The sequence below is a fragment of the Pangasianodon hypophthalmus genome, chromosome 12 (genome assembly GCF_027358585.1).
Source record: "Pangasianodon hypophthalmus isolate fPanHyp1 chromosome 12, fPanHyp1.pri, whole genome shotgun sequence".
Classification (NCBI taxonomy): domain Eukaryota; kingdom Metazoa; phylum Chordata; class Actinopteri; order Siluriformes; family Pangasiidae; genus Pangasianodon; species Pangasianodon hypophthalmus.
Window position 1 is genome coordinate 2,696,527 of NC_069721.1, and position 15,602 is coordinate 2,712,128.

General features: G+C 37.1%; 1 protein-coding gene across 1 annotated transcript in view; it reads right to left on the reverse strand.

Moving 5' to 3' along the window:
- Nucleotides 1-503: 503 nt before the first annotated feature.
- Nucleotides 504-15,602, reverse strand: part of LOC113547488 (double C2-like domain-containing protein alpha) — a 34,980-nt gene continuing 19,881 nt past the window's right edge. Inside the window, exons 6-11 of the mRNA XM_026947853.3 lie at nt 11,961-12,087; nt 10,781-10,840; nt 6,338-6,546; nt 5,159-5,240; nt 4,173-4,269; nt 504-3,348 (exon numbers count right to left, since the gene is read on the reverse strand). Of these exons, the coding sequence (XP_026803654.1) occupies nt 3,218-3,348; nt 4,173-4,269; nt 5,159-5,240; nt 6,338-6,546; nt 10,781-10,840; nt 11,961-12,087 (706 nt within the window). The 3' untranslated portion in view covers nt 504-3,217. The remainder of the gene's footprint in view (nt 3,349-4,172; nt 4,270-5,158; nt 5,241-6,337; nt 6,547-10,780; nt 10,841-11,960; nt 12,088-15,602) is intronic.

A 15,602-nucleotide genomic window follows, 5' to 3' on the forward strand; every position in this document is an offset into this window, starting at 1 on the left:
TGGGGGAGTTTCTATAGGAATGATAACATTTTTGAACAAGTGAATTAATATGCACCTGTAAGTTTCAGCTACACTACTGTCACAGCTGCAGTTATAGAAAAGTAATCAACACTTTCTGACCAATCAGTATCCAGAATTAAACATTTCATCATATTTACTTGATTTATTTTTACTTTCAATATTACATATATTATTAAATATTAATAATATTTACCTAATTAAATGTATTTTATTTACATATATTTGCTGTTACTGCTTTCATATTTATGATGGGGATGCACCTTGATATTATTATTATTATTATTATTAGTAGTAGTAGTAGTAGTAGTATTAGTATGTAATGTCTGTCAAAGTGGGAAACCTAAACCCAAGCATTACTACTTACCTATAACCTTTCAAAACAGTGATAACGTACAACAAAACCTGAGATGTTTTGGTGATATTTGTAAATGATATATTTATAAGCACAATACTGCTCTTGTCTGAAGCAAATATCCATTTAATTTCAGAAAAGTCTTTGAAATTCAAGGAACAAGTCCATGTCAGAAAAAGAGCGACATTCGTGCATCATTCCAGACACAGCGAAGAGCAACCAGTGTACAGAAATTCATCACATTGTTCACAGTTTTTTTTCCCATAAGGATCATAACAGCATTGAAACACACAAAGACACATTAATTTATTATTAGCATGCTCCATTCACAAAAGTAACTCTTCAGATAAAAGGCAAATGAATAGACAGATAAAAATAAAACTGTACAACCAGTCCATAAAATAAATAGAGGTTTAAATCTCATAACTGAAATACTCTATATTCTTTACAGAATCATTATAACACTGGAGAAATGCTAAAGAAATGGAAGAGGTGCTCTGTGATTTTACACTTATCACGTATCCTTCACAGTGTGAGCAATCTCCAACTGTTGCTCTGACTGTGGAGCCTTTCTGTAGTTACAGTAAACCAGATAACCTAGCCTGAACTCGTACAGTATCTGTCCAGCTTATGAGTGGTAGGCTTCCATCTTTGCTAGCCATGAAATGAACCCTCTACATTGAAACACATTAAATATTTTTATAGTGAAATATTTGTGCTGTGAAGTAATGCTGTATTTTCTTATTCCTGTGAGAAGGTTGTGGTTGGGTGCTAAGTTGATGTGAAAGGAGGACACTGTTATTGCCAGAGAAGTTAAAGTGGCATATAATAGGACAAATTTTTCAATTTATTTATCACAAATGTACAGGATAATCATCAGGTTTTGCTGTTTACTCCTAAAAATCAACACCAGTTATAACTTTTGTTGGGTATGAAATTAAACAAACTGTAATAAAGTTTTCATCCCAACAAAAACTTTAATTACCTTTGCTCCTTCTGATCAATAACAGACAAGTTCAACCGGTTCACCATTCAAAATGCTAATAAACGGCACATCAGGTGGAAAAATCGTGCTTTAACGAACATGGGAGAGCAGCGAATGTTAAGAAAAAACTAAGAGAAAATTTATTTTCAGCATTTTGTAAAGTAGTATTTATTTTGTGTGGTAAATAGGGATAAGCAGATAGAGCCCTATTTACCACTTAACGGAATTAACCGGCTAGAAAACATAGTCTAGCTAGTTACGTACATAGCTAGCTAAATTAACTCTTCAGTGATGGCAAGTTATGGACGGTTTAAAAAAAAAAAAAAAAAAAAAGACAAACATTGTGTACAGTAATCAAATATAATATTAATTTATGAGTTAGTTTTCTGTGGAGTGTAAAAATGACTATAGTCTGACCTAGCTGGCTAGTCATACTCCTGTTTCCTAATTTAGCATGGCTAGTTTAGCACTCAATAAAGCTGAGTTTTAAGTGAAGTTAGTGTGGAATTGTGTTTCTTTTGCTGTAAATAAAACCATAAATGCCAAAAAAAACTCATGTCGAACCTTGTACAGAGGTTCTGGACATCATTTGACTCTCAGGCAAAGACATTTAGAGGATGTTGTCTGTGCTCAGTGGTTAGCTAGCTATTTATGATAAACTAACACATGCTAATGTGAGCCCCTTGTTGCAACGCTTACTAGCTTATTTACAGCAAAGTCAATGTATGTTAAACATTTTTTTTTATTATAAAAAAGAGGGGTGTGTGATTTCACCTGAGCTAACTGTGATATCATGATGAACCAAATAAGCAGAGTGAGCAATGCATTCTCCAGAAAAAACTTCATTCAAAATGTGTAATAATCCAGATAGCACACATCTTGTCAGAGAGCCAATTTCACTCTCTCTCTCTCTCTCCCCCTTTTTTTTTTTTAGCTTGTATCAGTTGTCCAGTCCAGAATAGTTCAGGAGTAGGACCAAAAGGGTTAATAGTTTTGTTTACCCTCTCACACCGACATGGAAACCTGCTTAGATTTTTTTTACCCAATTTTCTCCCCAGTTTGGTCATTTTCACCAATTCCCACCCACTCAACAGGTCCCCCCTGCAACATGGTTAGGTTGGTAGAATGATCCTAAAATCACAGAGCGCACCTTTAATAAACACAGACAGAGAAAGCAGGAAGTAATGCTGACTGCACCAAGTGTGAAAAGTAAACACAAATAACATCTGCATATCAGGAACATCCTCAGAAACACATTACGGGCACGGTGGCATTCCATAAGGAAGATCTGGAAAAGGAGGAACCATACTGAACACATCGAGCATGCCCACATAAACACACATAAACAGACAGTTAGCAAGGACTTCTGTTAATCGTCGTTAGTTATAAATCAGCAGCGTGCAGCTTAATGAAAAAGAAATTATAAACTACAACCACCTCAGTGTTTTAATTTAAGACCACTTTTGAAGGAATTTTCTGGAAGCATCATCAAACAGGGTGTTATTGCAAGACATTTATTTATTATTGCATTGAAAAAAATATTAATGTATTTTAAGCTTCAGGTTCATTGCTTTGCAAATCAGAATAAGGTGTTATTGAGTGGAACATGCTGCAAATAAAACCCAAAGATTAGAGGAATTAAAATAAAGATGATTAAAAAATTGCTCCCCTGACTCATATCAAGTTCCTCCACATCAAAATGGGAATCATTCCAACTTCTACTCCGACAGTCGGAATTCATTCCAGCGTCGCCGCTTGCTGGTTACCCATAATCCTCTGTCACTAACTGACAGGGATGAGCACCCAATCAGAAATGGATCGAAATTGGCAAAATGAGACAAAAGGTGGTCATTTTGCTTCTAGAAAGTGGATCCAGGCAGTTCGTTGGTCAGCGTGTGCCAGCGCTCGACCTTCTGGCCTTTGTTTTTCAAGCAGTCAATCCAGTGCTGCAGGGCGTCACCCTGTGATTGACAGCCCAGAGACACGCCCCCTGTGTGACACAAACCAAAGGTGATTTAGGTGGTTTGGTCTACACAACAGCCTAAAGACAGGAAGACTGAGTTAATATCAGTTACAAAATAAACGCTGTGAGGTACTTTAAGGGTTCTTTGGTTGCTGCACTGGGGGAACCCATAAAGGTTCTATGTACCACCCTACAACAGAGTTTCCCTATTAGAAGGAATTTCAAGTTGCACACTTTTTTGGCAGCCAAGAACCCTTAATATCCAATGAACTCTTACAAAACCCTTTTTGGAAGATAACAACCCTTAAAGCACCCTTTTTGGAAGCTACGAACACTTAATAATCCAATAAGTCTTAAAAGAGCCCTGTTTTTGTAAGCTAAGAAAGCTAAGTAAAACCTAAGAAAGATCAAGTATGTTTATTTGTGTCTACAATCTGTAGTGTTGTGGAGAATTTAAAAAGAATAGCTGCATAATTTATTTTAGACACTTTAAGAAGGTGAAGAATGCTATTTAAATAACGCATGCTAGATGTTCTTTATAGCTGTGGTGAGCTCAGTTCTCAAAGAGACAGAAATGTTAAACTGAAACTTAACACACCTGCGTAATTATGCATGGAGTGTAGCACCGATTAAAAAGCAATGTTGTGACAAAAAACAATATTAAGATTAATATATAAAACAGTGTAGACATGAGTTTGGGGTGAGCATCTAATATTAAAAATAAAAAAAATAAATCAAATCAAATATGCAGTCCAATGATCTGCTGTGGTGACCCCAGCAGCCGAAAGAAGAACAACATATAGTGTGAAAAGATGAATATTTTAGAAAGAATGGTTTATAATTCTACTCACCAATGAAATCATTGGACTTCCCCAGGTCATAATCCCACACGCTCACCTCCAGCGTTTTAGTTGCCAAATCATTCAACGTAATCTCGTAGAAAAACTCCTGCAGGAAATGAAATAAACGCTGAAATGTCTGGACAGTGGAGTTGTACTTTTGATACATTTCAATAAATCATACAAAACATTTATTCATGAATAACCAACATGGCTTCTGATAGTAATACAAATGGTTAAATGGATATCCATGCCTCAGGGTTTATTCATTTTTTTGTATTTTTAGCGTTAGCTATGTAATACATTCTGTAAAACGTAACCTCATTGTTAACAATGACAGTAAAATGACAAAAAATATATAAATATATATAAAAAAGAATTAATTTGCTGCATATTTATTCTAAACAATGCATGTGTTCTGTATGTATTACAGCATATTATTGCTAGTTTGTAAGTTAGTTAGTTTGCTAGCTAACTAGCTAGGTAGAAATTGAATTGTTGCTCATGCTTGCTAACGTGTTAATGGCTAGCTGACTAACGATTTTCATCTGGGGGAATTCACAAGGACTGGAAAATTTCCCATTATTCTGACTCACAAGCTAGATAAAATGGCGGATGTAGGGGTTTTTTTATCACTAGGTAGCTAGCATTAGCATATATTAGAATATAAAGATTAGCACTGCTTTATCTTTTTAATAGTTTAGCAATCATTTATCAATTGTGATTCACTATAAAAAGAACCTCTTGGCCGCTGCATAGACTTGACCTTATAGTACATACAGAAAAGTTATGAGAAAATTTTAGAAAAGTAAGAATGATATTTAGGTCCAAAGCAGCGATACATGTTTTTGTCCCATTTCTGTTACTTGAATTGCATTATCTGGTACTTGACATTTAAACCATGTGCTTGTGCACATGTGGAATACAAAGCAATGTAAGCAGGTGTGCATATGCATGTATACACACACAAACACACACACACACACACATATTCATACCTCATTAAACTCTGGGTTTAGTGTTTTTTTAATTACAGCTGTCTTGTGCTTCGATTTCTTCTTCACGTCTGGCTTGAGGTACCTGTGATTGAGGTCCAGCGTGTGTGCGTGTGTGCGTTTGTGTGTGTGTGTGTGTTATGAAACAAAGATAAAGAGGGAGATTCTTGGTTAATGAAGAAGTAGATAGCTCATTTATTTTATATGACCCCCGTTGCTGTTCTTCCCATGTTCCTAATACAGCGAACGTGCCTACACATTCTTCACCGATAATACACCAGGAAGATAGACAAATGGAGAGCGAGTGAGTGTGTGTGTGTGTGTGTGTGTGTGCGCGCACAATTCTGGGAAGGATGTAGAAAGAAAGAAACAGAGCTGAGAGAACTCATCTTCTCATATGCAGCATTTATTATTTAGCCTCAGGGAAAGAACTGGTTGTGTGTGTGTGTGTGTGTGTGTGTGTGTGTGTGTGTGTAGAAAGGATTGTCAGAATGGAAAATTAGGGCCAAACTTAAAGATATTCAAGTGGGAATCCAATGTCTATTACAGTTTACAGCTACATACATGTGCGTGCACACACACCCACACACACACACACATACTTGCCACACTGCAGTCTGGTGAATTATCCTTCACTATTAAATGCACACGCATAGTTTTAGTGCTAACTAGTTACAATAGCTACATCATTGATAGTTGTTTCTATATTGATGAACTTGATTTGGATGCTTGACATTGTAAAATCCGCCCATAGATTGATGTATAGTGTGCAGTCATTGTCTGCATGAGAGAAGAAGAGACCTTCAAGGTTTATAATGAGTACTTTGAAGGTCTAAATAAAAAATGGTAAAAAAAGGTAAGGTTTGTTTTTCCTTGAAAATGTAATTAAGAAAAAGTACCAGTATTCAATTCGAAGAATTAATATGCTAAAATGTTACTTAAGTAGTAATGAAGTACAATTACATAAATATTATTAAAAATATGCAATTATGTAAAGAAAGGCTTCTGGATTGACAGTCTTCATAGATCGTACCACATGTCCTTGGAGAGAGAGGCTATTAGAATAGAAGCTATTTTTTAACTTTTTCCCCCCACATTTTGGGCATTTTGCATAAATGAATTACTGGCATTAATAGATAATTATCTTAAAAGAGAATGTGACAAAATGAGCGCAACACTCACGTTTTGACGTAGGGGTCAGACAGTCCGTTGACGTCCATGGCTGCCAGATGGGCACAGCGTTTGACGCCAACGCATAAACCGCCCTTCGCTCTTTCTTTAGCCTCTGGAGGAGCGTCGCCACCTTCAGGAGTGTGAGCTGGAAGCAGGAACTGCAAACACAACAGCAAACGGCCACGCTCTTCCAAACTGCGCTGCTGCTCACTCTCCCACTGCACACACACACACACACACACAATGTTGGAAGGATAAATATTATCACTCAATATAACAATTTTCTGGATTGTGATTGGTCAGAAGGTGTTGATTAATTTCCTATAACAGCAGCTCTGACAGTAGTCCAGCTGCAGGTCACAGGTTTATATTAATGCACTCATTCTAATACAGTAAGTAGTTGTTTCTGTAGTAACAGGTCATTCACATGTGCAGTGGATGGTCCACATAAACGGATTAAAAAACTTGTGTTCGTTTGTAGTTTCCAATAAGGACATTTTTTTAAACAATAAATATTATTAAAAATATGTACACACACACACACACAGGGGTGTCCAGTTTCAGCTGTAACTTTAAGTCTTTTCAACAAAGTACCTCCATTTTCAGGGGCTCAAAGGTATTTGGACAAAGTGACATAATTGTAAATATAACCATAATTTTAATACTTGGATGAAAATCCTTTGCAGTCAGTGACTGGAGATACTTTGCCAGGCCTTCACTGCAGCCACCTTCAGTTGCTGCTTGTTTGTGGGTCTTTCTGCCTTCAGTCTTGTCTTCAGTAAGTGAAAAGCATGCTCTATTGGGTTGAGATCAGGTGACTGATGGCCATTGAAGAATTTTCCATTTCTTTGCCTTCAAAAAGTCTTGAGTTGCTTTCGCAGTATGTTTAGGGTCATCCACCTGCACTGTGAAGCAGCGTCCTATCAGTTTTGTAACACTTGGTTGAATGTGAGCAGAGAGTATAGCCCTATACACCTCAGAATTCATCTTGCTACTTCTGTCAGCAGTCACCAGTGAGCCTGTTCCATTGGCAGCCATACACGCCCATGCCATAACACTGCCTCCACCATGTTTGACACATGATGTGGTATACTTTGGACCATGAGCTGTTCCTTTCTTTCACCATACTTTTCTCTTCCCATCATTCTGGTACAAGTTAATCTTGATTTCATCAGTCGAAAGAATCTTATTCCAGAACATGGGAGGCTTTTTTAGATGTTTTCTGGCAAAGTCTTATCTGGCTTTCCTGTTCTTGAATGTTACCAGTGGTTTGCACCTTGTTGTAAACCCTCTGTATTTACATTCATGAAGGCATCTCTTGATTGTAGAGTTTGACAATGACACGCCTACCTTCTCCAGAGTGTTCTTGACTTCTGTTGATGTTGTGAAAGGGTTTTTCTTCACCAAGGAAAGGATTCTGTGATCATCCACTTTAGTTGTCTTCCCTGGTCTTCCAGGCCTTTCGATGTTGTTGAGCTCACCAGTGCTTCTTTCTTTTTAAGAATGTACCCAACTGTTGATTTGGCCACACCTAAGGTTTTTGCTATCCCTCTTATAGATTTATGTTGTTTTTTCAGCCTAATGATGGCCTCCTTCACTTGCATTGAGATCTCCTTGGACTTCATATTGGTAGCTCCAGTTGAACAGCTGCCAAATGCCAACTCAATACCTGATATCAACTCCAAACCTTTTATCTGCTTCATTTGTCTTGAAGTAATGAGGGAATGGACCACAACTGGTCAATTAACTTCTTATCAGTCAATTGTCCAAATACCTTTGAGCCCCTGGAAGTACTGGAAGTGTAATGGAAGTACTTTGCTTAAAATAGCTGTAATTCCTAAATGGTAAATGCCATATTTTTGTGGAACCTCTTAAAATAAAGCTGAAAGTCTACACTTTGATCACATCTTGATTGTTTTATTTCAAATCCATTGTGGTGGTGTATAAAGGCAAAATTACAAAAACTCCGTCATTGTCCAAATACTTCCAGACCTGACTGTGTGTGTATGTATATATATATATATATATATATATATATATATATATATATATATATATATATATATATATATATATATATATATACACACACAGTCAGGTCTGGAAGTATTTGGACAATGACGGAGTTTTTGTAATTTTGCCTTTATACACCTTTTATATATACAGTATACTTAAATATACAGTATACTTAAATAATTAAATATACAGTATAGTTACATTTAAATGGACTTAAATAGGTGCATAAATAATTAAAGATGGCTTGTAATGTTTTGTTCGCTATTTAATTATTTAAATGTTTATTTATTGTAGTTACAATGTTTGATTAGTCATTTCATTTGTTAATATTTTAGACCACAGTCTGTACATGAGGAGTTTATCACCACTGTCACAGCTTTAGCTTTGTTGTATGAGCTATATTTGTAGTCAGTGTAGGTAATAATGAACTTTGAACACTGATCTCATGTAATAAACTTCACGACTTCAGTAATGAGCTCAGTGGTAAACACCTGCTACCCCCAGAGGAATCATTTGAACTTCACAAACTTGGCTTGTAAGACCCAGGCAGTTCAGCGCTGGAATAACAAATGAGAATAGTTTAAAAGTGAAAAATCTACATGATGTTTATTTGCTGGAATCTTCATTCTGTAGAGAAGCTAACCAAACTAGTAAAACTAGGGCAAACAGAACCTTCCCTTGAGGGTTTCTAGACTTTTAACTTGTTGTTGTGTGTGCTTTATTTATGAGCACATTTTAACCACAAAAGAAGTGTTTCCATGTTTGCTTATTTTGGTTGTGCTCTTTGCCTCTGGGACTGTGGTGTCACTAAAATTATTCAACAGAAGGTGCCATGTTCCCTTGGTTCCTTTTGGTGCCTTATACATGAACCAGTAATGTTCAGTACCAAAACCTGTGAAGACAACAGCTTTCACACCAAAAGAGGCAAAGAGAATGAAGAAGGACCAGAAAATGAATGGGTAAAGCTAATGCAAATGCTAAGTAGTAAATATAACACTAACAAAATCTAGGTAGCAAAATATTTCATTTTTATAGGACAAAAAGCTAGGTACTAAAAGATCCAGTTTTAGCAATAAATACAGCAGCTTAGACAGAAAAATGGAACATGCATACTGTTGTGTGTTGAAGAATATCAGTGATTCATGTGTGTTGTTTGTTGGAGTGGTGGTGATTGTTGGAGAATACTAATGCATGGAGAATGGTGGGGTTTGACTGTGAATGTTGGTGTTTGATGGTGAATGTTGGTGGTGATTATTGGTGTTTGGTGTTTGATGGAGAATGGTGGTGTTTGACTGTGAATGTTGGTGGTGATTATCGGTGATTGATGGAGAACAGTGGTGTTTAGAGAACAATTGTGCTTGTTGGAGAATGTTGGTGTTTGTTGGAGAATATTGGTGTTCGATGGAGAACAGAGGTGTTTGGAGAACAATGGTGCTTGTTGGAGAATGTTGGTGTTTGTTGGAGAATATTGGTGTTCGATGGAGAACAGAGGTGTTTGGAGAACAATGGTGTTTGTTGGAGAATGTTGGTGTTTGATGGAAAATATTGGTGTTTGATGGACAATGTTGGTGCTTGTTTGACAAGACTGGTGAACGGAGAATGTTGCTGTTTGTTGGAGAATGCTTTTGCTTGTTTGAGAATGTTAGTGTTTGGCTAACATTGGAGAATATTGGTTTTTGGTGTTGTTTGATGGAGAGTGTTGGTGCTTGTATGAGAATACTTGTGTGTAGATTGAGCACGTCTGAGAAATGTGTTCTATTCACTTCCCCTCCCCTACTACATCAGCACCACATGTTACTAAACACATTGTTTATTTGCACTCAAATCCAAGTCCACGTCATTCCCTAACAAGCTGGTTACATAGCTTATTAGCGACACGCTGTCAGCCAGAGCAGGGCCAGAGCAGACAAAGACGGATGGGAGGCAGATGGAGGGGAAGACAGAAGAATGAGGGAGTGTGAAGAGAGGGGAGGAGGAAACGAATGAAAAGCGAGCGACAAAAACAAGAGAGCAGTGGAGAGTGAGTCACTCATGACTACAGGCAGCACTTATACATACAGATGTGTGTATTTATAGCCTTCCAGTGGCAAGATATTTTAGGATGCACATGTGCTCTTGGTTTCACATGTGATGGAACATTGAGCTCAGAGATCATTTTTTGGTAAACATGCACAGTAAAGGAAAGTACTAGTGCAAAGTAAAGATGCACATTTTTCCAGCAGTTCCTCATCAGTGTTTTCCTCAAAACATTATGTAAGACATTCCTGGCTCAAATTCCCATTAACTAGGGATGCTTTGATACCAATACTTAAACGTCTTCTCGCTACTCAATGAACATGGGCACGACACATACTAAGGCGGCAGGGAAACATCTTAACTCAGTGAATTGATATTGGAATACAGAACAAGAGGAAGTTAAATAGAATGCATATTTACCTCCCGTAGATAACAGGAGATCCCTCGCAGTGCTGTGGTCATGGCAGTAGGAGATGCCAGCTGAGACACAGAGATAATGTTACTACAAAGCAATAGGCCTACGGTTGAAGAAAAAAAGAGGTCCCTCCAGGACCTCTTCTTTGGATAGTTAATTATTCTAGAAAAAGGAAGTCCTTAAGGGTTCTTTAGGTGGCCGGTTGTTCTACACTCTTAGAAAATGGGTTCCTCAAGGGTTTGTTCTTTGGATAGGTAATATTTCTACACTTTTAGAAAGCACGCTTCTCAATGAGTCTTAGAAAAAGGGATTTCTGAGAGGGTCTTTGAATGTTTAATGGTACTGAATGTGGAATGATTCTACACTCTTAAGAAAAAACATTCTCCAAAGGTTTCTCAGGGGTTCCTGGGATGGTTAATAGTTCTAGACTCTTAGAAACTGGGATTACTGAAAGGCTCTTTGAATGGTTATTGGTTTGACACTCTTACAATAAAGCATTCCCCAAAGGTTTCTCAAGGGTTTTTGGGATGGTTAACAGTTCTAGACTCTTAGAAAAGGGAAGAAGCATTAGAAAAAGGAGAAGCATTCCCCAAAAAGGTTGCTCAAGGGTTCTTGAAATGGGATTTCTAAAGGTTTTTTGGCTAGTTAATGGTTCTACACTGTTAGAAAAAAAATGCTCCTTAAGGTTTCTTTGGATGGCTAAAAGTTCTATTCTTCTAGAAAAAATGATTCCTCAAGGGCTCTTTGAATGATTAACTATTCCACTCTCAGTAAAAAAAAAGGATTATTGCAAGGTTTTTAAAAATAGTTAACAGTTCTATATAGATGTTTTACAGGGTATCCCAAAAGGGGCAAACTGAAGAACCCTTCAACCTGCTAAATGACAAAGCATTTTTTCCTAAAGTGTTTCTAAAGGGTTTCTAAGTTGAACCTTTTCTTGAAGGAAAACAATTTGTTGCGGAATTCTACAAAGAACTTTTTAAGGGATCTTTTTTCAATAGTGTGTGTCCACTGTTAATAATAAGGGAAATTTAATGGAGACAAGATAGTGTGGTTTGTATTACTATTAGCAAAGTTCTTCAATCTCTCTGTCTGCACCTTTGATCAGTTGGTAAATTGGTGAATAATTCATATGTTGCGGCTGCTGGGCATTGCAAACCTACACATACACACACACACACTCACAGGAGGTGGGTGTTCCAGGCAGACATTGAAGTGTTTGAGTTGATCAGGCTTGACTCGCCGCAGGGCCACACGCGACTCGCCGATGAACTCGTTATGCGTCAGCTTGTCCTCATCACACACAGACACTCTGAGAGACAGAGACAGTAAGCCAGACAGACAGACAGAGAGAATATAAGACATGTAAGAGGATGTAAGTCATATTGGATCACATAAAGACTGACCGCAAACACAGCAGACAATACAAAAGGAAATTCTTTCATTACAGTTTCACTTCACCTGATCTAGTAAGTAAGATCCGCAACTGATTGTACATTCTCCGCTGCCTGAGCAAGTAAGCAAGCAGACACTCTCACTTAAGTGTTTAAGTGAGATTAATAAGCTAGACAAACAAACGGCATTCTTCACTGTGTTCTGGAAACAGAAGCTTCAGGCACAGACTTATCAAGACTGAACAAGGTTGCAGTAATGACTCATTGTGTGGCACAAATGAAAATAATTTGGCTCAGTGAGGAAACAACAGCTTTTCCTTGTCATTAATGCCTAAACCTCAGGGCTGTTACGAACGTGATTAAAATGAAAACAGTTTTCTTTTACTATTCCAGTGAAATGGCGCTTGGTGCTTGCCTTCAAGGAGAATCACAGGGGACATTGGAGGCTGTTTTTAATAAAATTAAATAAGGTTGTCCTTCAAGTGTAGGTCTTTATTAGGACCTATCAGTTCCATTTTTTTCTGACTGGTTACAAGTTATATGTACAGTCCTCTTCTGAAAGGGTTGGAACGGCACTTATGTTTGAACCCACCCGTTTTTCAGGTGATCAGAAATATCGGAACATGTGACTGACGGGTGCTTCTTGTTGCCCAGGTGTTCCCTGTTAGATTGAAAGTTTAAACAATAAATAAGTAATTGGAAAAAATTGGATGGTCTTCTACCAAAGGTGCCATGTTCTAAGTTGTTTAACACATCTAGCTGTAAATACCAGGAAATGAAATCTGAAATTCTGATCTATCTGGTCTCATATTCATTTTTTGATCTTAAACCCAAATGTCTTCAGTGTACAGAAAAACAAAAAAATTGGCCGTGCTGTTCCAATACTTTTAGATGAGACTGTAAGTATCATTGATACTAATACTGAAACTAAAATGATTACATTGTTTATCGCAAATAGGGAAAGAAAACACGCAAGACTAGCACACTGGCACCTTGCACTCATCGTGAAATGCATTGCTGTCATTGGTGTCATCTGTTCATTTACCGACAATGTACACTATGTTTGGGTTACAGAGTATCACATGGTATTGGATGTTGTTATCAAAGCTGATACTAGTATCAGTATCAGCGCATCCCTAATAGGAACCTTTCTTGTCCTGACTGATTAAATCAAAGAGACGTGGATAATCGGATACACCACTTAAACACCATGTTATAATTTTTACCCAATTAAGTTCATTTCAGTTTACTATATGATGTGGAACTGATGAGGAACTTCAGACAGGAAGTAAACCTCTTTAGGATTCTAAGACAATTAAAACACAATACATTAGAAACAGGCTGAATAAGCATAGAGTGATGTAGTGGAGAGGTAAGAGAGTGCTGGCAGTGGCATTGAATAAAACTGCATAAGTATGCATCTTCTAAGGGTTTCTACATGCTGACTAATGTTCCTCTTTGTTCAGACAGCCTCCTTTTTTCTTTCATTTTATTCTCTCTCACTCTCTTTCTCTGTCTTTGGCAAAATTGGGTCCTGTCAGCAGCTTTCCGGAACTCTCTGGTCCACCAAACGCAATGGTGGTTCAAGCTCTGGCTAGTAATTTGCAGCACATCAGCCTGTCACTCCTGTGGAACATGAGAACATGGTTTTACAGAGTAAGAGAGAAAGAGAAAGAGACTCATGATGAGTATGCAGGAAGTCAGTGAGTTGAAAAGGTAGTGAGGATGGAGCAAGCAAGGTCCTTCAGCTTTTCCATGAAAGTAATTGATCGATCTTCTGTTGAGGTGTTATTTTCAAGATGAAAAAGGGGGATTAGAGGAAGCCGGGTCTGTGTGAAGTCGACTATTTGTATGCTGTGTAGATCCTTCTGATGTGATTTACTCAGACATGCAGAACTTTTGATCGTCTGGCAAAAGAGATTTAAAAAAAGGTATAAAAGTAGTGAATGGTCAGGTGGCGTTAGGAATGCATCAGTACCATTTTCTACAATTTTCTTCAGTTCTTTGGTACTCGTCAATACTTATACTATTACTGAAATGAGAAACCTACTTAGTATTAATCAATCAGTAGTGTCACAGAACATGTTCTGAGTTTTATATTTAAGATCTTATGGTTTAAACAGTGTGTGTAATAGAGAGTGTGCTGTAAGTGTAGAAGATGAGTGCTCAGTCAGCTTATCCTTCAAAACATGGGCACGTTTTCTTAACAGGAGCGACTTTGAATCAACAAAAATATTGTCAGTATTTTATTAATTTGACAAGACAAAGTAGTGAATTAAAATCATTATAAAATAGCCTACATCTTGCACACACGTTACACTTTCAAAACCTCGATTTAGTATCTTGTGGCTTCATTAAATTGTCTGCACAATTAACTGTCTGTGTACAATACTAAATACATAAAACACAAAATAATAGTATGTGCTGGATCAAGTGCTCTTTTATAAGATCCTGAATAATTTTGGTGGAAGTTACTACGAGGACTATTCATACAGCAACATATAATATACGTTACAGCAGTGATATACTAGATTTAATTCACTTGCAATCTTTTCATTCATATATCATCATATTAGTTTTAAATAACATCTTTCTTTTATGTTACATTGTGTTACATTTGACAGCAAATATAGAAAAGGCTATTTCTTTCAGTCTGCATTTTATATTGCTGATTTTTTTTTTACTTAAAGGTGAGTGTTTTTTAAAGGCAGTGGCCTTGGCACTATTGAAAAGCCTCACCTTGGAAGCTTCTACTCGAGAAGAATCCAGCGACCTTGTAGGCGTGAACTACAGTCAGGTTATTTACATAATCTTTAGTGGTGCTCATAGAACATCAACTTGAGCATGTGCTTAACCCATCTCTGAATATGTGTAACTTTCCTCACGTACACTGATGTAACTTTTGTATTTAAGATGCAATGAATAAATCATTGAGAAGTTTATGGGGGTCGGTTTGGCATAGGATTTCAGTATAACTTATTTTTGCTCGAATGTACAGTACTGTGCAAAAGTCTTGCAAAGAAATGCTGTAGAGTAAAGATGCCTTCAAAAATAATGTAACTAAATGTTTCTACAATAAAAAAATACTATAAAGAGCAGGAAACAGTAATAAATGAAACAAAGTCAATATTTGGTGTGACGATCCTTCACTTTAAAAAAAAATAGTAGTTTCAGGTACAATTTGTACAGTTTTATAAGGAAATGAGCTGTAAGTGTTACTGAGCATCTTGCAGAAGCAGCCACAGTTCTTCTGGAGACTTTGACTGTCGACTCGCTTCTTATTTCTGCAGCGAAACCCAGCAGCCTTCATTATGTTTTTATCTGAAAAGTGTCTCTTATGGAATCTGCTGCTTTCTTTACTGACATACAAACATTTTTCTGTAACATTTAAAACTAGTGTTTGGAATCTAAAATGTTTTTGTACTGAATCAGT